The sequence below is a fragment of the Aotus nancymaae genome, unplaced genomic scaffold (genome assembly GCF_030222135.1).
Source record: "Aotus nancymaae isolate 86718 unplaced genomic scaffold, 86718_ANA_hifiasm-v0.15.2.pri h1tg000016l, whole genome shotgun sequence".
NCBI classification, from domain to species: domain Eukaryota; kingdom Metazoa; phylum Chordata; class Mammalia; order Primates; family Aotidae; genus Aotus; species Aotus nancymaae.
The window spans coordinates 76673873-76696803 of record NW_026988428.1 but is presented as its reverse complement, the minus strand read 5'-3'; the positions used below and the strand labels follow the sequence as shown (position 1 = coordinate 76696803).

Genomic DNA, 22931 nt, shown 5'->3' with positions numbered 1-22931 from the left:
GGAGCCCTGCTCAATATCATTTTTGTCTTCATATGCCTTCTTTCAAGGCCTTTCTGAAATTTTTTTCCATGCCTGAAAGCTGGTGGGATTTTACACAGGGACTGTAATGGCTAAGTCCAAGGCAGAGTGGGATCATTATCTGTTAACCATTTGATACCTCAAGTTTGTCACCTTGATAAATGAATAAGTTATCATTTGCCTGGGGTCCCATTCTTGAGTGGTCATGGAGAGCTCTGTAGCTCATTCTCTTTATACTCATAATTTGCACAAATTTCACAGAAGAGTATTTACTTAGCCACTTTAATTCAATTTGTCTCTACTGAAGACATTTAATTCAACAAATATATATTAAACTTCTCTATAAAAGGGACTCTGGCAACTTTCATACCTGCACTGAAGCACCAGCTCTCTGCTGGACCATCCCCTGCAGACTTTGGGCTTGCCTGCCTTCATAATCATGTGAGCCAATTCCTTAAAATAAATAAATATATATATATATATATATATATATATTCTCACACACATAAATCTTCTTGTTTCTCTTACTCTGGAGAATTCAGACTAATTCACCCCCATTCACCATCCAGGTTTTTGAGGGGAAAGATACCAACCTTAGCAGCAGAGGACACTCTGGATAGAGCTAGGAGTTTGTTGCAGAGTCTGACAAAAGTTCCCTCTGGGGAAGGAATGGAAAGATAGTCTGGGGGGTTGATTTAGGACTGGGTGTATGACATGGGGGAAAAGAAATCCCTGAGGGAACTAAGTGAAGGAAGTGGACCTCTTCTGATAGTTTCTCAGAGCAATCCAAGAAATCATGTAGGCCTCGAGAAGGCATCAAGAATCAATTCAATTTGATTAATTGATTTAAAATATGTTAAACTTTTCAGCCTCCATTGTGTATTTTTGGTGCATTACTCTGCGTGATGATTTCATCCAAGACCAGAAGGGGCTGGAAGATTGCCTGCTCCACATTAAAACCCTCCTTATCGTACTGGTGCTGACATGACACAAGGATATGCAGTCTCCACCCAGTCCTTATTGCTCACAGAAAGATGCCAGTCTTTATTGCTTACAGAAAGTAGTGAAGCCTCCCTTCACTCACAGAGGTATGCCCTGGTTTATGTAATGAATGGGCTGCTACAAATGTGTGTGATGCATGCCTTTGTGAATCACTTTATATTTTGAAGCCACATTAGAGGAGCTGGCTATTTCAAAGAAACTTTACAAGTGTCTCATGTCTTAATGTCACAAGCATTTCTGATTTAAAGTCATAATCATAACCTCTTTCTAATGTATTAGCTTATGAAGTTCCATTTTTTGCCTAAGAGGTTTAATTAAAGCAAGATAAAACTATGCTTAATAACATTCCGTTGCCTGAAAGAGCTACTGCAGAAATGCCTAACATATTAACAGAAAGAGGCTTAATGTCTCTAAGATATGTCAAGTTGTCCAAATCAAATTGATAGGCAGCTTAATGAGGGTAAATGTCACAATTATCCATATTTTTCCACATTTTTTTGGAAAGAAAACATTCACACAATGAAGGGAATCAGAATCTGTTTTTATATCCCTAGTTATAAACATTTGTATCAAAATATTTACAATTATAGTATATGAAATAATCTATTAACGAAGAAGCCCAATACAGTACTAGAACAACCCACCAAAGTAATGCAAATTACATGAGACATAAATGTCACAGAAAAAAAAAGTAAAAGACAAGGGAATACATGGTTTACTCCAGTCATAGTTCAACTTTTTAACAAAATGTGAGTATTTCCTTTGGATATGTCTGATATGTAAGTATGCTTCTGCACTAAGACAGCCTTCTATATTCATGCACTAATTAAATCATAATGACAAAATTCATCTTCCCACAGTTTTTGCTGGCCAATCTCTCTAACCCCAGCCCAGGTAATTTGGTGGCTTGTCCTCAACATTTCCTTAACCAGAATAAACAGAGAGAAATAGAATTAGTAATAATCCTTTTACATAAATACCAGAAATCATGGCATAACAACTCCCCAAAAAGGAAAGGTATGAAAGAAATGGATGAGGAGAAAGCTAATAAAGAAAAGTGGGCAAGGTGTCTCAGATTCTCCCTGGGGCAGATCTTCTCAGGGTGATAAAGGAAAAGTCTTCCCAAAAAACCCCTTTAGACAGAATCTGAGATGGCTTAAAATAGCTGCTCCAGGGCAGAGCGATGCCTGCTTAACCAGGAATAACATACTACTTCTAAGTCCTACATAAAGATGCTCCTGCGGCAGCAGACAGCTCTTCTACCATCTGACTAGGTACCACAAGAGATTTTGCTTTTTTATTTTAAAGAAAAGATCTGCCCATCACCTATATTTTTATTTATCTCATGGAATTTTCTTATTTTCCTGGGAATGCAGGCACTCTGTTCTTTTCATGGTTGAACTATAGTATGCTTAATACTTCACAATTATATAGCACCTTTCACCCAAGGGCCTGTTGTTCGGTTTGGTTTACGTGTGTTTTAATCAGCTTCCAGAATTGCCATGCCTCACCTGTGATGTGGGATAGGCAGGGTCCCCAAGAGGTGATCACTCCAGTTGGTGTCTAAGCCAGAGCTACCACCGAGCCTGGGAGCCCTGATTCTCAATATCAATAATTAGACAAAACTTCCTCAAAAGTTTACAAGTTAGAGGAAGAGTAAGAGGATTGCACTCCAAGGAGCCATGTTCATCTCTCTCCTGTTGTATACTTAAAAGAAACGTTGACTGCATTGAGGGGAATCCTAAAAACATAACCCTAATATGGCACTATTGCAAGACTGCCCGTTGGATCCAATAGTTTGTGTGGTACTTTCACCACCGAATTGTTCACTAGTGACTTTAGAGAAACTCCAGAAGAGCTGCCTTGGCTTTAAGCGAGAGGTCTAGCAAAGACCATGGCATGAGGTCTCCATGAGGGACAGCCATGTGTGAGGTCTGGACTGGGCTCTGACCATCCCCCAGGTTTTCCGTTGTGAAAAGGTCTTCTTCTTGGTTTAGCTCACCCACCAATGTGACCTTACAAACTCGCTCTCTTCCTCCCATTTTGACACTGAATTCCACAGAGCTAAATATCTGTTCCAAAGAGGGACAATGGCTCTCTGACCAAAGTCCCCCTCTAGGAACTTCAGATTGGAATGTGATGTTTTGCTTTGGGTCAGAAGGGCAGGATGGCTTCCAGGCTTAGTGTATTCAGCACAAAGATAATATCTGCTCTTGCCAGAACTTGTACCGCTATTTTAACTCCGTGCAGTTGGTCTGTGGACCTCAGTGTGTGACCCAGAATTCGCCTGGGAAGTGGGGCTGGCGGTGCGGCAGCTGGTGGGGCCCCAGACAGTGTGTGTTACTGAGAACAGCTGGAGGCCAAGTCTGGTGCCTGCAAGGGAGGCTCTCTGGTCCCCATCAAGGGAGCATCAAAGTACTAGCCAACTACTTTGTCCCCAGGGCAGGGGCTTGGCAGTGGAGAATCTCTGGTAATGGTTTGGAATTTGACCTCCCCCCTTTCCTTCCCCCTCCCCCCTCCCCTATCTTGGTTTCTCCTGTACAGCAACCTCCACTTCCCTCCCAGATTCAACGGCTTCCTCCTTCCCACCCCCTAGATCCCCATGAACTCGTCCAGCCTTATTTCTTTCTCAGGACCAGATAGAGAATGCCGATGATGAAGCTGAAACAGAAGCAGATCCAGGCCAGGATGAAGGAATAGCCGTGGTGACTCTCCAACCCGGAGACTACAGAGAGATTTGCATAACGGTTGGTGTAGATGGAGGCTCCTACCAAAATGCACAGCCCTGCAGAGGAAAAGGAGATGTGTCAATGTGTTTTTTTACATTAAAATTGAGAAAAAGTTTTCCTAATTTTAAGACGATCCTATTTCCCTCATTAGCAATAGGAAAATGAACTTTGGTTGTTTGCCCCTAAATAGGAGTTCTGTTAGATGTACCCTGGGCCAAGCTTGATGGTATGTTGATAAATTAGAGGTGTCTGGTCTCTGATCTCTGCACTGGTTTCTGTGGCCATAGTGTGATGTAAAACACAGAACCTCATGCCTACCATCCAGTGGTCCTGTCTGGCCCTCTGTCTAAGCAAGCTATTCAGGGATGCAAAAGAGCATGTCCTTCCACCAAACCGAGTACACTGGGAAAGAACGACAATTGAATGAGAATCACAATAATTGTGTGCATTGTGGCAATGGTTTCATCTTTCTGAGAACTCCTGCCTTTCTGCCTTCTTCAAGCGTCTTGTACACACGTGCTACTGACAGGGATGTGCTTCCACTCGGTAGCTACCCAGGAGCACTGCTTTTGAACAATGAAGCAGATGAGGATTCCTAATACAAGCAGAAATTCAAGGTTCTCCATGAGAGAACAAATAACCAGAGGAGAAAATTGCACAAGGAAGTTCCACTGAGCCATGCGCTAATCTGTTCAGGTTGTCAGAAGCACTGATGGTAAGATGGACTTAAATGTGTAAACTGGAGTCTACCCATGAGATACTCACAGCACACCAGCATAGTGGCCCCCGAGAGGAAGAACCGGTTTCCCTTCTCCATGGTGAAGAGCTGGAACACGAAGACCACGAGGGAGATGACAGAGAAGATGATAGAGAGAATCATGAAGGCCTGCACTGTCTTGAGGGCATCTGTAGGCACAGGGCGAGAAGAACAGGGCACTACGTCACTCCAGGGGCTCAATGTTCCTGACCACACCTATTGTCAGCCCTGGGTCAATATCTTTGTACATACCGTCATCGCCATACCACAGTCTGCCACTGCAGTCACCCTGGGTACAGTTTCCCCAAAGACCTGCTGACACGTCTCCAGCAACCACCCAGACCTGAAACCAGAAGAAAAGAAACATTGATTGAAAGCTGACCCTCTCATTTAAAAAGAAAATAACAAATCAGCTTGCATTAGGACCAAATTGTAATGAAGATACTCTATTCAGCTACTATGGCTAAGCAGCCTATCTGTAGGTGGAAATAAGGTCCAATTAAAACTGGTCACAGTTTTAACTGGACCTTATTTCCACCTCCAGATAGGCTTCTCTTTAAGAGAAGAGAGAGAGAAGAATGTGAAACCCAGAAAGAAATCACCTAGTCCTCTGTGGACTCCACATTCTTCATGACTGGAAGTAATTCAAAATGGAAGTTATTTAACCACAGTGGTTTAAAATTCTAAGGTTCTGGAAGCCCTGGATGAGGAAACTGGCTTAGGTAGGGCTTAGGTATGTGCAATTGATATACTCTAACAAGCTTGCTTCACTTAAGTCCCTGGCTACCAGGAAAAAACGTGAAATGTCCAAGTGGAAACAATTAAGAAACATAAGACCTACTGGGAAAATAACAATGAAGCTGGTGGTTAATAAGCCACTTTCATCTAAACAGAAGGATCAAACTTGACTGTCACAACATGCAAAGTAATTTGATAGTAAAATACTACAGCAGGTGCTTTCCCGGAGGGGCTGCTAAAAGCTGAAGGGTGACCCGAATGGATTCCCCCAGGCTCATCATGGTGCCGCCATCCCTTCCTGCCTGGCCCAAGAAAAAGAATTCTCCTTCTGGAATAGAAAACAAGTTCAGGGTTCTGTCTGCACACACACAAATGCACACACTGGAAAGGCGGGGTCAGACACATGCGATCACCTACGCCAATCCTTGCTCTTCATTCAATAAACAACTGTGTGTGTGCCGAGCCTTATATTAGGGGCTGGTAATTCACAGATACACAGCACTTTGGCGCTCATTAATACACTTTGAAGAAGCTTATCAGATTTATCCGAATAGATATAAAAGTTGGCATACAGGATGGCTAAATTACAAAATGAGGTGGCCGCACGGGTGGGGTTTGTCTTATCAAAGTTATTATTAAATTAGCCTTGCTTGTGATCACACCCACCAATGTTTGCAAAGCACTTCTAGCTGAGCTTTAAAACCCACTTATCCTTTAACTGTGATAGGGACCTAAACAGATTCTAAAACCATTGTTTGCCTGCCTAGTGATGGTGGCCTTGGCTTTAGTCCAAGGAGCCGGCTCGCTTTTTTCCGAGAAAAGCACAGGTAAAAGTAAATCGGACGCTATAAGCCACCACTAGAGGTCAGAGTAGCCCAGGTTTCAGAGAGAAAAGACTTTTGCTACCTCCATTTTTTTTTTTCTTGTTTTTTTCTGAGTTAATTGAGTGGCACCGGGTTAAACTTGCAAAACTCCACTTTCACATGCTACTCTTTGCTAAAAATTTGAATTCGTCAATCTGGCAATCAAAGCCTGTCATCCTCTTCTTCCCATCTATCCTTCCGATCAAGGCTCCCAGGAGGAGGGGAAGTTCCGCTCCAGCCACACATGCGTCTTCCTTATCCTCTGCCCAAAGCTTGTCCTTTCCGCACGTGCTCCTTTGCTAGCACTCCCACCTGAATGCATCCCTATGAGCTTTCGCCCTTCCCTCTTTCACTAAGAGAAACCTCATCCATCCACCAGTCCTCCGGGTTCACCTCAAGCTCCACCCACCCCTGGGGCTGGGCAGGTTCCTCTAGAGACGGAAGAAGGCACACTGTATCCTCCAGCCCTTTATCAGTATCCTCCATTCACCTTTATCCTCTTGTTATTTAATTGTTTGAAGTGCAAGCATGTGTTTATTTTGTTTTCCCACAACTGAGCTGTAAGTTCATGAAGGGCGAGGGCTGTGGCTTACACTTCTTTTGTGCACTTGATGTAAATATTTGAATGATTTCTCAATGAATGAATGAACAAAAGAACATTACTCACATTGGCAATGGTGCAAACAAATAGCATAACAACAGTGGCGATGTGGACCACAAAGATACCAGCCAGCAATACCAACATCCTGGCCTGTTTTGGGGTAACTCGTGAGCAAAGAGAGTTCTGAAAAGAAAAACAAAGGGACAAAAATGGTTACTGTCAGATTCAATAAGACGACTCAGCTGTCCCACACGTGTGGGCTATCTGCTAAAATGGGGAAGAGCTGCACGAAAAACCATCACAATCTAATCATAAATTCCTGAAAACACCCCCGTAACCTAGTTCTGATTTGCTTAAGTGCCTATTCATCCAGTTATACATACCTACATGTAAACATAATTCAGTTTCTTCTTAGGTCTTACATACTCATTTCTCTAATACATTCTATTTCAGAAAAGGAACAAGAACATTTTATGATAATGGTTAATATTTTATTTTGTTTGTGTTTTAGAGGTTAAAAGTAGGACTTTTATTTGCAAAGAAGTAGGCCTTTATCATTTCCAGGTTTCTATGCAACAATGTCATATAAATGTCCATTTTCCACTAGGAAAATGCCCATGCTTTCATCACATTGCTCACCCAGCACTTTTAATAGATGTGAATGTCTTCTGAAGAATAGCAGCTATTACTCAATGCCCATATACTGAATAGGCTACTAATTTGATCCCGGGTGAGATATAAAATGTAAGAGACACAATTCTGTTATTATAATGATATTTGGTTTTCAATAATTATAACAACCTAATTACAGTTTAATGGTATGGTCACCCCCTGACTGAGCGTTTCAGACTAGTGTTACTACACATGAGCCTTTGAGCTCTGTGTGTCTCATGGCAGGAAGCCTGCCACTGGTCTGGGCAGAGTGTCATATTTTCCACAGCTCAGTATGTCGGTTCTGGGGGCTTTCAAAGTATGCAGCTTGAGATACCACCAAATGTGCCTTTTCCTTGTACATGACATTTACACAAACTCCAATCCTTCAGGACTCAGTATGGAAGACAGGCAAATGCATAAATCACAGAGTGGGAGGATTGGGAACTAACACTGATTAAGAATGTGCAGGATAAACAAAAGCTTTCAGCCATAATGACAGCAGAAAAGAAGGGAGCCCGACGATCATAAAGCCCAGGAAATAAAGGAAGTGTGAAGGATACACATGAGGGAGGCGATTCTGATTTATGTCAGCTAGAGAAGGAGAGCTTTGTCATGCCTAAGACTGTCTGTCACAAAGCAGTGCAGGCTCAGAGGGATGGCAAAAGGAAAAGGCTTGAGGTTACTCACACCCTAGGCAGAGTGGATGTGTGGATGCCCCGAGCCAGGGAGGAGATGGCCAGGCGCATCCTGAAATCATTCCACTGCCCTCTCTCCCTCCACCGAATTTAATTGACGCTTTGAGTGTGTTGAGCCACTTCCATGCCACAGCAGGTATTTATTAGAGAGCACTGATACTATAATTCCAACACTTCACATGCCTTTTATCTCCTCTCACTTTCTTCGTCAGGCAACCAAAAATCTAGAATGATCTAACATATATCAGCGTGCCTTGCTCTCTGCAGGCAATGAATGAGAGGCAGACACTGGCTTCCACTATTCTCCCTGACCCTCTCCAACAGCCCCTTCCCAATCTGGCCACTACATTCCAACCTAGGCTGTTTTTTAGAAATGTGTCCAATTTAACTGTGAATGCGAAAATTAGGACGTTTATCCTGCTTTTTCAGGGGACAGGTTGGAGCTTTCATGTCTGCTATTAATAATCTCCCCACACATTCAAATTCATTTTTGCTTTTCTCAGGTTCTAGCACACCTCCACAATTTTCTGCTTGACTTAAATGAACAGCAAAAAGAGTTTTCTGAAACAGACAGAGGCTGAATTAGAATCACATCAAGTTATTTGACCGCTCATCTCAGTTCCCTCATTTAGAAAGTGGAAGTTGCAATGTCAATTGCAAAGGGAAGTGTGAGGATGAATTCAGATTACTTATGTAAAACACCTGGTGTCTGGCACATGACAGCTACTAATAATGGGGTTGCTTTAGCTGCAGTTATCATTATCACTACTATTCATAAGTGAAGCTGAGTAGCTGTTGTCAACTCAACCCAGTTACTCAATCGCTAGGCTGCCCCATGTTAAGTCCAAGTAATAAGAGATCCGCTGTCTAGTTCATGAGGCAGGGTGTATAAAATCCTTTCGGTCCTCTTAGAAATTGTCATTTATCTAACCCTTGCCCCTTACGGGGGGAGGCCTCTAAGAGCACACCCTTGAGAATGACCAGGAGAAAGTTCACTCTCTCAGCCCATCCTCCTCATACTCCCCAAGATTCACACTTCACCAGGTCCTGACGTCCTTGCTCCCTATAGGGAGAGGAACAGGCTAATTGCAGGGAATTACAAATATTACATAACAAGTGCTTATGTTTAATCCTCCTCGGGCTCTTCAGATGACTTTCTTGTTCCTGTTGCTTCTAATTTACAAACATCCTTCTCCTAAAAGTGGGAGGGGCTGGAGGGGCCAATAACAGAATATAATCCACCAAGTGAGGCCACTTAAACGAGTAGCAGAAAACATTCCCCCCATAGGCTGTCGGGAATTCAGCAGTGTTTTGTCTCCTTGCATTGCTCTTAACCCCTGAAGTGGAGTCTGACTTCCTCTGCCCTGCTTACACTCTGTCTCAACGGCCCCTCCCACAGCACCTCTGCCTGGGCCCAGGCATCACGGCCCTGGTGGTGTGTGCGAGTTCCTGGCCCCTGGATCCACCTGACCATATTCCCTGCCCATTGCAGGCTGGAGGAATGGATGTGAGAATCAAGCAAAAGAGCAACTCTCTTTCATCTCAGATTTTTGTGATTGTGCCCTCCCTGTCTTTTCACTACGGAAAGAAGCAAAGTATCTTGAGTTGGCAAGTGTTCTTCTTGTAGGAAACCCACAATCCTCTCTGCTTTTAGCTGCTGTATCCAGCCAGAAGGAAGGGCTGTTTAGCTGGAGCTACAGCTTCTCCATCTTTTCACAACCCCATAATTTGTCAGGTTCTATGAATATCATCCACTGTCAGTTTAGAGGGGCTTCCATTATTTTCAACGTGCTTCCCCCAGCACAGGTGAAAACAGATTGAATTATCTTCTTGAGTTTCTGGGCTGAACCATGGCTAGTTACCCAGTCTCTACAATATGCTAGATACCTCCTGCCCCCCAGGGAAACTCTCAGTCTGAGAAGAGGAAATCATTGAGGTCTTTATGAAAAAGCCATTAGTGGTAGCTAATGAGTGAATGTCTGGGCATCTATTAAATAGCAGAGTAGAATAACAGAAGAATCCTGCTCCTGAAACTTCTACCCACCCACTACTTACAGGGTAGCTTGTGGGGAGACTTATTCCCTGCCCCACTGTGCATCTTGCTTCATACAAAGGCACTGAAAAAAATACCATTTATGAGAATTTATATCATTGGAAGTATTGGTGGCTACTACTTATTTCTTAGCAATGCGTTTCACTAAAACAGTAATAGACTTCTCCCTCACCCCTCTCTCAAATTCTATGGGTGGCACTCTCCAGTGGAAAGCATACCCCTAGTCCTCATGGGGTAGTTCAAACCAAGATGCAGAGAATCACAGCATTGCAATTCTGAATACCCTGAAGCAAGGCCTGCTTTTTGCAGAGCATTTGGTGCACTGGGCAGTCCCAAAGTTGTGGGGGAACACGCATAACAGCATTCATTTGTGGTGCTTAGACTCCCAGACCTAGGCCAGCAGAGCTCATCAGTTCCTTGCATTCTTAAAGGACAGGCTGTCCACTGACCTCTGTGCGGGATGCCAGGAACACATTTCTGTACCCGCCACGTGAGTGGAGGATGGTCTCCTTCTTAAGCCTCACCTACCTAACATACGTGGCACAGGGGCAGTCAGGGGCTGGGTGGGAAACTGAGACAGGTATAGGAGCCGTGTGTGTTGACTCTGGAGAGAAGCAGTTGTTAAGAGAAATGGAGATCAGCACTTTGGAACCACACACGGCGCTCTGATATGCCTTTGCTGTTCCTCTTTCTGTCCTAATGGACAGGCTTGCCGTTCCCTACCTCCGACCACCGTCTTTTGTTTCTGACTACTGTTCTTCCTTCTCTTCCCAAGTTGCCCAGACCACACTACAGCAGAGGTGACTTTGTGCTCCTATCTCTAATGCAAACCTCACGAACACTGACCATTCGGTATTTAGATAAAGTTCTTAGCTAACAGAAAATGTATGATAGTTAGTAGAAATAACTCTGAGGGAGTTCGAGAGCAGCCTGACCAACAGGGTGAAACTTTGTCTCTACTAAATACAAAAAATTAGCCAGGCATGTTGGCACATGCTTGTAATCCCAGCTGCTTGGGAGGCTGAGGCAGGGGAATCGCTTGAACCCGGGAGGTGGAAGTTGCAGTAAGCTGAGATTGTACCATTGCACTCCAGCCTGGGCAACAAGAGTGAAACTCCATCTCAAAAAAACAAAGAGGGCTGGGCGTGATGGCTCACACCTGTAATCCCTACACTTTGGGAGGCTGAGGCGGGCGGATCACGAGGTCAGGAGATTGAGACCATCCTGGCTAACGTGGTGAAACCCCTCTCTACTAAAAATATTAAAAATTAGCTGGGCATGATGGCACGCGCCTGTAGTCCCAGCTACTCGGGAGGCTGAGGCAGGAGAATCGCTTGAACCCAGGAAGTGGAGGTTGTAGTGAGTCGAGATCACACCACTGCACTCCAGCCCAGGTGACAGAGCAAGATTCTGTGTCAAATAAAAAAGAAGAGGGGAGGGGAGGGGAGGAAAGGGGAAGGGAGGGGAGGGGAGGGGAGGGGAGGGGAAGACATAACCCTGAGGATTAAAATTGCAGGTGACTATAGCTCTAAAGGACTACTATGAGATATGAGAGAAGGGAAAGAGGGATGACCACTGTCTCAAGTTATCTCCACCTATTTAAATCTTTATTGGCTTCTCCCTCACACACTCACACACACACACACACACACACACAAATGAAAGAATCAAAGGAACATAGCCCTGAGACTGCCATACACTGCCTTGTGGCCTTTGTTCAGGCAGCCCTAACACTCTGAGGGTTCTTTGACAGGTGAGAAATTACTCAGGCCCCCATGGGAGCCTTTCCTTTTCTGATGGGTAACTAATTCTGCAGAGACTTTGAGAATAATTGACTCCTAAGGAACAGAAGGGAACAGAGGTGCATAATTTGGCTCCGTGATTGCTAAGCCAGGAATCAGATAGCCTCTTCCTGTGCTGAAGTCTATGCTTATTGAACTGCCACAAGGCCTAGAGGCAGCAGCAATTCTTTCAGAGTGGTCTAAGGCACAATCACTAGGAACAATGCAATAGAATAGAGCAACCAGAAACCCACTTCTCTAGTGAAGGAAGTGGTCAGAATCCTGGGGCTTGAGTCACTGAAGAATTAGCCTGAGCCGAGGGGTCGGGGGAGGTGGGGAGCATGCTCAGAAATCAGGGGCTGAAGACAAGGCCAACACAGGTGGAATTTCCATGATTCATTTGAGAGTGCGTGAGATTCTCCCAGATGAAAGGCATCGTGGAGACCTTCTCCTCTACAAGAGGGCACAAGAGAGCTTTCTGAGTAGCAGGGATGGATCTGGCTGGCATTTCCCTGGCAGCTTAAGAGCAGGTTTTTCTGGGGAGAAGAGAGCAGTAATGGCCACTGTCAAATGTCCTATCTTCCCTTCCCCTCAGTCCACTTTTGTTGCCCAAAACATCACAGTCCTACCCTGAGCTTCTACCTCCATTACTCATCTCACATCCTTCCTTCCATTCCATTCCCATTGCCGTTGTCCAGTTCAGGTCTTAGCCTGACCGTGACATCAGCCTCGCCCATGACCCTGTCTCTGAACTCCTCCCCTCTAACCTATCTCCTACCCACTATTGGGTTATCTGACCATGGTGCTCCCCTGCTCAAGAACTTCCGAACCCCACCACTACCACCACCAATCACCAGGAAAGAGGCTCCAAACACCTCTAGCCAGCCTTTGCAATCCCAGGAGTTTGGTTTCCAAGAATAAAAGCCCTGCTTTTGTATTCTTCTTTCAGCGACAGCCTATCAAATTCTTTTCAACCAAGCCAAAATCCTACCTCTTCTAAAAAGCCTTCCCAGATCCATAGGTTAGAAGTAGTTTCTTCCCTCTCTTATTCTGTTGCCCTTACATAGCTTTTTACTAAAACCACTGATGGCAGCCCTAAGAGTTTAAGTCCCCAAAGGGAGAGTCTTGCCTATGACAGGTACCAAATAAATATCCATTCAAGGAACAAATAAATGAATTAAGGATGGCCATATTTTCTTCCCCATGGAAAAATAATGTCAACATCACTGAAGACTTTATAATAAGCATAGAATTCTAGAGGGAAAATATTTCCTTTTTTTTTTAACATACATAGACTTTAGTCCCTTATTATTTTTCAGAAATTGTTTAATACTTTACTACAACTAGGTATTGAGTATCTTATTGCATGCAAACTTTGTGATATATTTCTATAGAAATACCTATGTAAATAAGTGACTATGTCCCGAGAGCATTTGAATATACAAGGGTATATATGAGTGTGTTGCCTTTTGTTTAAGAGGAAATATGTGAATGCAAAGAAAATATCTTAAATTTCTAAACACTAGTTTGTCTGCAGATTTAACCTTCTCTCTACTTCTTTGAATTATAGAATCTCAGGACTGAAGAGGGAGGTCTTTAAAATTCATTTTCAATTCAAGAAAGTCATCTACAAATCTAAACCCAAGAACTATCTAAATCACGCTTAAACTCCTTCAGTCCTGGGGAGCTCACTACCTACCAGGATCCCCTCCCTGATTAGAAAGATTTTTCTGACAATATGTCCGAGCGTGCTCTTGGCAACGACCACGCCACCTTTAGTTCCACCCGTGAGATTACCCAACTAGACTAACTCTTCACGGTTGTCTTCACAGCAGAACTACCGGGTTATCAGAAGATTCACTAGAGGCCCTCACCTTAGATCTCAAAATCTCAGTCAAGTCATAACACGATCCTGAGATTACTGCTAGACACTCCCTGTCTTTTTGTTGGCCAATGTTTTTCCGGCAATGAAATTCTGATCTCTTTCTGGATAACTGTAAACTTTGGGGAAAGCTTTCTCACAGCATCTGACCAAAGATGTGGCGCTTCCTCCAAGGTACGAGGAGAGATGAGAGGCGCAGTCGCTTCTGGTCATGCGACCCCCGTGAGTCAACTGTCCCCACACCACTTTCCCCAGCGTGACACCTGAAACTCCGCTGATGCCTCTCCTTCCTAAGGACACCACGCGGGGTGGCACGAAAGCCTTTCTGTCCTCTGTGCACGTCGGGAGCACTTGGCTTTTGTTGGTTTGGTTTTACTGCGTTTGTTTCCCATGAAGGATCATTTGGGTTAGCAAAATAGATGCCTATGTAACACAAAAGCAGAAAAGGAAGCGCTCCCTTCTGGGAGCAGCCAGAGAGGATGTGGCTGGAGGAGGAAAAGGCTGGCATTAAAGGCAGGCTGAGTGGATGAGACTGTGGATGAGCCTCTCTGGCCATTGTTATTGTTGTTTCATGTCAAGTGTACTTTTCCATTCTCAAGATTGTTTTTATGCAGCGGTGGGAAAGTAGGGCGTTAATTTCTTCGTGCGAAACGTGGGGAGAAAGGATTCTCAAGGGCTGTTTCCTCCGGCCTCTGCATAGCCCATGTTTGGTGTGGAAGGAAGGAACCTCAGGTAGGACTTGATGTTTTAAAATACAGGGCAGATTTTACAACCAGGAGAAACATCACCAATCAATCAAGCAGCAAAAGTAACAGGGACCTACATGCTGCAGGGAAAACAATTATTTTTTTCATCTCCCAAATGCAGGCTACCTTAAATGGGGGTTATTACACAGCAAGTCGTGTTTGGTGCCGTGTAGACTAGTACAGAGTCTCACATAGTTAGGGATGAGGAGCCAAGGGATGGGTTGGGAGTGGGGTAAACCACTGTATGAGGGAGAGAGAACCAGATTTTCATAATAAATCTGCCTCTGACCAATTGCTGACTTTGGGAAAATCACATAACCTCTCTGGTCAGTGGCTCCTAGAGGCACAGAGTACAAGTAGCACAGAGCAGGGCTTTTCAGCTCCAACCTGGCCCCACCATGTCTGAACTGTGACCTGTAGAACTCACAGGGTTAGGGAGGGCTGAAGGCCTGTGCCAGGCATAGAACTGGGGGCCACACAGTTCCTGGTTAGGTTGGTCTCTTCCTCTGTGTAAAATGAGAGGCTCGGGCCAGAGAAATGGGCTTTAGGCTTCTCTGGCAGAGCCTGGGGACCAACGGTTAGGCTAAAAGCAAACAAGCGGCTTGAATATTGTTTTTGCAAATGCTCCCAAAGAGAATAACCTCTCTCTCTTATTTCCGCTTGTCCTCCTTTGTGTCCAGAGGAGGAGGTGGATCTGGGCAACATCTGCAAAGACAGAGGCCAGACCCGGGCTGTGAAGCCGGGGCCCAGCCCACGCCCCCAGACTGCAGCTGGGGATCAAGGGATCGGGCGATGTTCCCTGGGTGAGGACGGAAGCGTCAGTTGCCTTCTGCTTCTGACAAAGGAGTGTTCTGGCAGCCAGAATGTCTTCAAGGGAGAGGTTGCCAAGATAATAACTATGGGTTTGGGAAGAAAACCTAGGTGTGGCCGGGCCCAGCGGCGCTGGGGCGGGACCGACAGTAGATGGCGGTAACATGCTTGAACCAGCAAAGCTGCAGCTTCCTGGAGGGCGGCGAGCTGGGAGGGGAGGCCCCTCACCTGGAGACACCCCAGACCCATCGGTGGGCTCAGGGCCTCATTGCAATTCATTCTTTAGAGGTTTAGAGGTATCGAGGCCATTCAGTACAACCCCTTGACAAGAAGAAATGTATGTCCTCAGAGGAGAAACAGTCTGGAATCAGAACTGAAGCCACCGTTTCACGCCTTCCAGGCCAGGGCCCTTCCACCCGGCATGTTTTCTCTCTCCAGTCTCTTGTTCTAGAACTTCTACCAGATCTACTGTTTCCTCTTTTCCTCCTACCCTCTCTGAGCTAATCAGAGACTCCGCATATACCCCCCGAAACAGTGCCAATGGTAAAAACACTGGGTTTTCAAAGGCCACTGCTTCTCCCTGTCGTTTTGCTGATGGTAAAAACACTGGGTTTTCAAAGGCCACTGCTTCTCCCTGTCGTTTTGCTGAGAAGGCCCACCCTGCAGAGCCCGCCTGCCTGGCCACCAAGGGCTGGAACCAGATCCCCCTGCAAACTCCCAGCAAGCTTCTAACCCTCGGCCCTGGGCCCCGCCCCAGCACAGGAGTCCCCGTCCCACCCAGGCATGGAGACTGTCTTTCAGTAAAGGGAAGCAGCTCCAGATCTCAGCTTCAGAACTTTCTTTGAAGTCAATGTGGACACACTGGCTTGCCCCAAACTAGTTGTTTGAGGGTAGCAAACGTCTCTCCAACTCCCCTTCTCCAGCCTCTTGGGGAAGGGTCTTTGATTCTTTGAAACGAGAGGTCTAAGGATCAAGGACCCCATTTTGCTCTCAGCTCTGATCTGACCTGGAAAAGGAGAAGCACTGAAGAGGTTCCAGCCTGGTGGGCACATGTAATGGAAACTCAAATGAAACCTAGGAGGTGCCAACTATCCTGAAAAAACAAGACGTAGACGATGCAACAAGATTCTTCACAGGGGACAAAGAATAGGATTTTGATGGAAAGAATTTTCCTGAAACACTGAGGGTGAGTGGTTCCCAAAAAAGAGCAGAAGGACAGGAGGGGGAACATCCTCACCACTTCTCTCTTGCTCTTTTGCCCCCTTCTGTCTTTCTCTATCCACCTAGCTCTTTCTCCGATTCTAGGTCTTTCTGCCTGCCTCCTCCCTCAACACACAGGCTGGGAAACAGCGTCCCACTTGCTCTCCCTCCCTCCCTCCTGTCCTGGTTGCACCTTCCCCTTCCTCCTCTCAAACTGTTCCTCCCTGGCTCCTGTCCACACCTGTGCACCACACCTTCATGCTGCAGGATCTCCCTCCTCGAGAAGAGGGTGGAGGTTCTTTCCCAGGGCCAGCTCAGTTTCTCCCTGAGACTGATATGGTTGCTGGTGAATGCTTTGCTGCTGTCAATGTCTTTGCGGACCCAGCCTGCCCTCCTCATCTGAGCTGGCACCCTTTACGTTTAATTACTCAAGCCTCTTTCTTTTGGTCCTAGTGCTGGATGAATTCTCGTGGCTATCTGAGAGTAAGCCCGGGGACCACCATGCTGAAAGAATCTCTGAGTGGATGGGGCAGAGGAGGCTGCGTGGGTCCTCAAGGCACCTAGGAGCCAAGAATCCTCTGTAAAACGCCCATTTCAATGCCACGTGTTGCCTTGTTTCACTAGTCTACCAATTTTTTATGGATTAAACTAGCTGTGAGCATCAGCCCAAGGGATTTCTCAAAATAGAAATGGTAGGATCTTAATTGTTTTGTTTTTGTTTTTTGTTTGTTTGTTTTTAGAGACAGGGTCTTGTTTTGTCACCTAGGCTGGAGTGCAATCATAGTCATACCTCACTGCAGCTTCAAAGTCCTGGGCTCCGTCAATACTCCTGCCTCAGCCTCCCGAGTAGCTGGGACTACAGGCATGCACCACCATGCCCTGCTTCTTAAAATTTTCCTTTTAGAGACAGGATCTCACTATGTTGCCCAGACTGGTCTCAAACTCTTGGCATCAAGTGATCCTCCCACTCCAGTCTCCCAAGTAGCTGGGATTACCATGCCTGGCTGAATCTTAGAATCTCAGAGCCATAAGGAGTCTGAAAGAACCAGTAAGTTCAACTTCCAAAAGCGAGGAGACAAGCGCCTCGCCTGTGGTTACACAGCAGAGTCAAGACAGCACCCCGCCCCTCCGTCTTCCCAGTCAGCTGTCTTCCATCTGCTCCAGGATTCTCGCCACAGTTTTAACCGGTGCTGAAAGGGCTCTCTATTTTAACTGCCCTGTTTGAAGAAATAATTCGTGAAAGAGGCTCAGCAAATAGAAAGACTGCCACAGCCACATGAGGCCAAGGGCACCAACAGCAGAGGAGTCCATTGTAGTTCCAGGGAAATGCCATCTCCGTAACAGAAAAGAAAACGCTGACCCCAACATTTTGCTGAAAAGGAAGCGAGAGAAGCAGCAATCACCACAGGTGTTTGTGCTTTCATCTTTCTGCTTCACTGTCAGTGAATCTCCCGGGGAAATTGAAGGAAATGGTTTTACCCACGCAGGACACCAGAGACTGAAGTGTTGCAAAGAGTAGTCTCTGGATGTGTGTATGTCGGGGCCGGGTGATGGAGATTCAAGTAAACCCCTAATTGGAACCATATTTGGGATTCCCTGATGGCTGAATAGCAAATGTGGTCCAGAAATTCAAGGTCACCTGGGCAGAGCTGGGAAAAGTACTGGAAAAGGGAAGCTGATGGTCAGAAAATTCCAATTCTACACTGGTTAAGGGTTATGAGCTCTTCTCAAGGGGCTGATACCCAGATTACTGGCCAGCAATTAGAAGGAGGCTACACTTGATGGACAGCCTGTTCTCATAGTTACTATGATGGGTGGTGACAGTGTATAGGCGTAGGCTACATGAACTGTGAACCAAGTTATGGGACAATCCCCAAAAGACCTAGCTAGAAGCTAGATGTCTTAGATTGATCTAACCATGACCTAATAGGTAGTAACACTGGGTGTGTCCCTCCGAGTATGTACATCTGAGAGTCCCAAATAAGCCTGAGCTTTTGTGTTAGGCAGCTAGGTACATCCATGTGGGAAGTTAAAGAAGGAACCATATTCATGTGTTTAGAAAATGAAATACCTCCGAATCAAAAACTCTGAGTATGATTAACTATGTGCATACTTTCAAACTTCAAAAACACTCCCTGCTCTTCTGAAACTTAGGCAAAAAAAAAAAGAAGAAGAAAAGAAAAGCTAATGCAATCTAGATCCGTCAAGTTGTAGTCATTAAGCATTAAGTAGGGGTTAAGTGTTTAGAGGATAAGAATCACTGGGTGGAGCAACAACAAAACGAGAATAGCTATTTTCTGAGTCGTTTCAGGCCAGCAGAATGAGGAAGTTATAAGGAAGTTGATTTTGCTTGATTTAAGGAACTTTAATAAAATTAGAGCTGTCCTGCCAAGGGGAATGAGCATGGAGGTACAAACTGAGATTCTGAGCTCCCCCCATCTGGAAATTCTAAGATCTGTAGGATGGCCATCTGTTCAAGATGGTGTAAAAATTAGATTTCTGCATACAGTAAGAGAATGAATGAGGGATCTCCAAGATCCCTCCCAAATTTAGAATTCTGTGAAAGAAATGAAGGATGAAATGGAACCGACTTGCCTCCTGCCCTTTCATGTGGCCAAGTTTCAGCTATGTGCCCACCGGGCTCTTTGGAGTCTACAGAAAAGAAGTTTTGCTTCATCCACATGTTTTTCTAGGTCTTCAGTGTGTCTTTCTCTGGCACTATCTGAAATCCCTAGCGTTACCCAGAGCAAGCCAAGAGGGTCTGCATTCCCCGGGTGGGTCTCCATGAAGCCCACTGACAAGGTGGGAATTGGATGGACCTAATCTGGTCTCTGGAGGAAGCAGGAAGGGCTGAGGAAGGCACAGTAAGTCCTTTCCACAATCCACAGAAGGGATGCCTTTCCTCTCCCCAGTGGTCTGCCCAGTAGCCCTGGGAGGTAGCCAGGTTCTAAGGATGTGATCTGCTCCGAGTTGGTCCTTGATGGCCTCTTGCCAACTCCCAAGACAGTTCAGTACCCACAAACAATGTAAAATGTGGGGGGCTCTCTGACCAGGGCGCCAGACAGGATGTCCTGCAGCCCCCACCCCCGCCTCATTCTTTGGAGTCTAGGTGGAATTGGATCTGCCTCTGGGGGTGGGAGGCAGCAGGAGGAAGAAAATAACCCTCACATTTCATATCGTCAAAGCTGAAATCCAGAAAAGCTCCCACAGCCAAGGGACTCTCTCACTGCTTCTTGGAGGAAGAGCAGAGAGCAGGAATCAGAATAGCGTTTTTTAAATTGCCTTCAAACTCCAAGAAATAGCATGTAGCATATTTTCTCGTGTATAAAGCTACAGTATAATGTGAAACGTTGCTACAAATAATGCAATTCATGATGGTTTACACTCCAGAACTGTCGCTGCTTTCCCTGTGCTGACTGATTAGACAGACATTGCTTATTAGTTTTAACCTGCACAGAACTAAAAGATTTGTATAATTTTCACAGGATATTGACACGATTGATTTAATAATGGCTTCCCTAGTCCACATCCACGTAATGTGGAAATAATAAACATTTGAAGCAAATGTAGGAGTTCCCTTCATCTTGAAGCGTCACCCCGGTGCCTACTCAATCATCCCTCCTGGGGCAGTTTTACAAGGAGCGTTGCCTGCTCACACGGGGATGATTACATCTAAATCTTCTCTCCCAGCGTACTCCTTTCTAAAGGAAAAGGCTAACTTTGTCAGACAAGCCGAATCCTGTCATTCTCCTCATCTTGTTTACTTGGGGAAAAAATATACCAGTGTCTGTGTTGAAATGGGCCACACCTTGGTAGACACTCACCCGAAATGCAAACCTAACAACAACGACAAAAAAAAAAAATAGACAAAGCACCCTTCCTCACTCCTCCAGATTTACCTCATGACTAGCAGGAGTGTTCGCATTTATACAACCACATTTTAGGAAAGAGAGAAAAGATAAGGATTTCAAAATAATTACTGCCTTCCATGCAGAGAAATTCCACATCCACTTTCTTTCAAAATTTCTCTCATCATTTCTGATATGCCATATTTTCACTTGCAGCTCTCTGGGGTGAAAGCACAAAGCCACTCAACAATTTTTTCAGGTACAGATGAAGTTCCCCTGCCCCACCCTCTCCTCCAAACCCAGCTTGCCTTCTGCCTCCCCAACCCTCCACATCTGGCCAAGAGAAGTCATCTGGAATCCTCATCAGCTCCTGCTTCCACCAAATGAACCCCTCCCACGTTTCATTTGAAACACCATTTGCCTCCCTCTCTTTCTCTTTCTAAAGGTTTTCTTTTTTTTTTTTTTTTTTTGAGACAAAGTCTCCTTAGCTGCCCAGGATGGAGTACAGTGCTGCAATCCCGGCTCACTGCAACCTCTGCCTCCCAGGTTCAAGTGATTCCCCCATCTCAGCCTCCCGAGTAGCTGGGATTAGAGGCACCCGCCATTGTACTCGGCTAATTTTTGTATTTTAGTAGAGATGGGGTTTCACCATGTTGGCCAGGCTGGTCTTGAACTCCTGACCTCAGGTGATCCACCCGCGTTGGCCTCCCAAAGTCCTAGGATTACAGGTGTGAGCCACCGCACCCCGCCAAAGTTTTTCTTTAAACAAACCAATCCCCCTCTTCCCATCCTGTGCGGAGGAAAAAAATACTTAAATATAAACAGAAGTGAACAGAGAAGAAAACCTGCAGGAAAAGCAATGTGAAAAATAAACTGAAAACGAGTTATCTATCCACCACCACCCAAAAAATCCCAGCCAACAACCAGCAGGCAGAGAAACAACTCAAGTCCTGAAGCAATCGGAATCAAAACGGAGGAGCTAAAAAACATCTGGCCAGTTCCCAATGCCATTTCCAAGGTGTGTGCTGTTTTCTCCATAAACAGTATCCCATCCCGGTTTGTCTCAAAGTCCCTGCTCTGTCGATACCCTGAAGTGAGAACCCAGTCACTGCCAGACACGATTTTAGCCCCGTCCAGCTGATTTCCCCAAACTACGTCCTCAAAATACACTTTCCTGAACTTTCTGGAAAAATTTGTCTGTGTATTCACTTTAAGCCAAAAGTTTCAAGGACTTGATTCTTAGAGAATCATAGAAAAATAGCGAAGGAAAAAAGAAAAAGAAAAGCTTAGATGAGGTCAGCAGAAGGAGAGCCGCTGAAAAGACAAAGTTTGCTGAGAGTCCCACAGCGTTGGGAGCTGTCCTACCTAGAGGGTCTCAGCGACAGAGGAGCTCTGAGTGGCGGGTGCTGGCAGCAGCCCTGGTCCGCTCTTCTGGAGGTTCGCGACTGCACTGAGGGGAGGGACCTGTCTTCCGAGGTTATAAGTTTCCTCTGCTGATGTACTGGGGTGTGTAATGGGCGGTTTCTTTTCACCGTGTTTTAAAGGAGTTTCTATGAATCAGTCTGGCTTAAAAAAAAAAAAAAAAAAAAAGGTTTGTTGGTAAGCTACGCCCTGCTAAGCTGGCAGTCAGTCAAAAGTGGCTGGGAGTGAGCCATCAATTCAAAGAACCCTGTTGTACGCTCTCTCTGACTCAGACACACAGACCACAGTGGAAAAAGGAGTGACATTGCTTCAAATGAGTAATAGGATCACACAAATAGATCTGTTTACTGAAGCCCATTCCTCCTCACCAAAAAGGAGACTTGGTTACCATGGACATGAGGCAAAACATGAGGTTTCAGCCTGGGAGGAGGGAGGAAAGGGGCCAGTGTCCTGCTGACTGAAGTCCTAGGTCACCATCAAGCAAGATTCCCAGTCTTTCTCCCCCATTAAATGCATCAGCTGCTGCTCACCGTCAGAAATTATCAGATTCCTTTTTTATTTACTTCCCTGCCTGACCCTCGTGCACTGTCCTGTGGGTGGCTGTACAAGGAGGCCCTGAAGGCGAAGGGGACACATCAGGAGCCCTTGCAACCCTGCCTCTGAGTGATAGAGTGCTGATGGAATGGCAGAGAATTCCTGGTCTTTAATTATGCTCTGCTAATGCCCATGTGGACTCTCCACATTCCAGGAGGAAGTCCTCTACTTAAAACTTTGCTCTCTGTAATAATCAGCTGGACCTTGTTCCACAATTGACTTTCTTGAACTTGGCCAGTAGCATAATCATCGGACTACCTTCCTGCACCACTCCTCCCTCCCTCCCTCCCTCCCTCCCTCTCTCTCTCTCTCTCTCTCTAACACTGGAGCTGGGAGAAGTCTGATAAGTCATCTCATTCCACAGCCCAGGCATTCCACTGGAGAGGGTAAGAGCCCAGAGGCCTGAGTTCAAGCCCAGCTCTCCACAAATTGGCTATGTGACTTTAGGGAAACCACTTAATTTCTCCATGCCTATTTTCTCATGCATAAAATTGAGATAGTAGGTACCTAATTCATAGAGTTATAATGAGAAATACAC

At 45.4% G+C, this 22931-nt stretch overlaps 1 protein-coding gene across 2 annotated transcripts; it reads right to left on the bottom strand.

The window, feature by feature from the left end:
* Positions 1-1540: 1540 nt before the first annotated feature.
* On the bottom strand, positions 1541-21829 carry EMP1 (epithelial membrane protein 1). Of its 2 annotated transcripts, XM_012447690.3 has the most exons (5): positions 21743-21829; positions 6775-6891; positions 4759-4849; positions 4515-4655; positions 1541-3805 (listed from the first exon to the last, which is right to left on the bottom strand). In XM_012447690.3, the coding sequence occupies exons 2-5, from the start codon at positions 6850-6852 to the stop codon at positions 3639-3641; spliced, it is 477 nt and encodes a 158-aa protein (XP_012303113.2). In that variant the 5' UTR covers positions 6853-6891; positions 21743-21829; the 3' UTR covers positions 1541-3638. The 2 variants fall into 2 exon arrangements, with proteins under 2 accessions (XP_012303113.2, XP_012303114.2); XM_012447691.3 differs by lacking the exon at positions 21743-21829 and having other exon boundaries at positions 6775-11188.
* Between the last annotated feature and the right edge of the window lie 1102 nt (positions 21830-22931).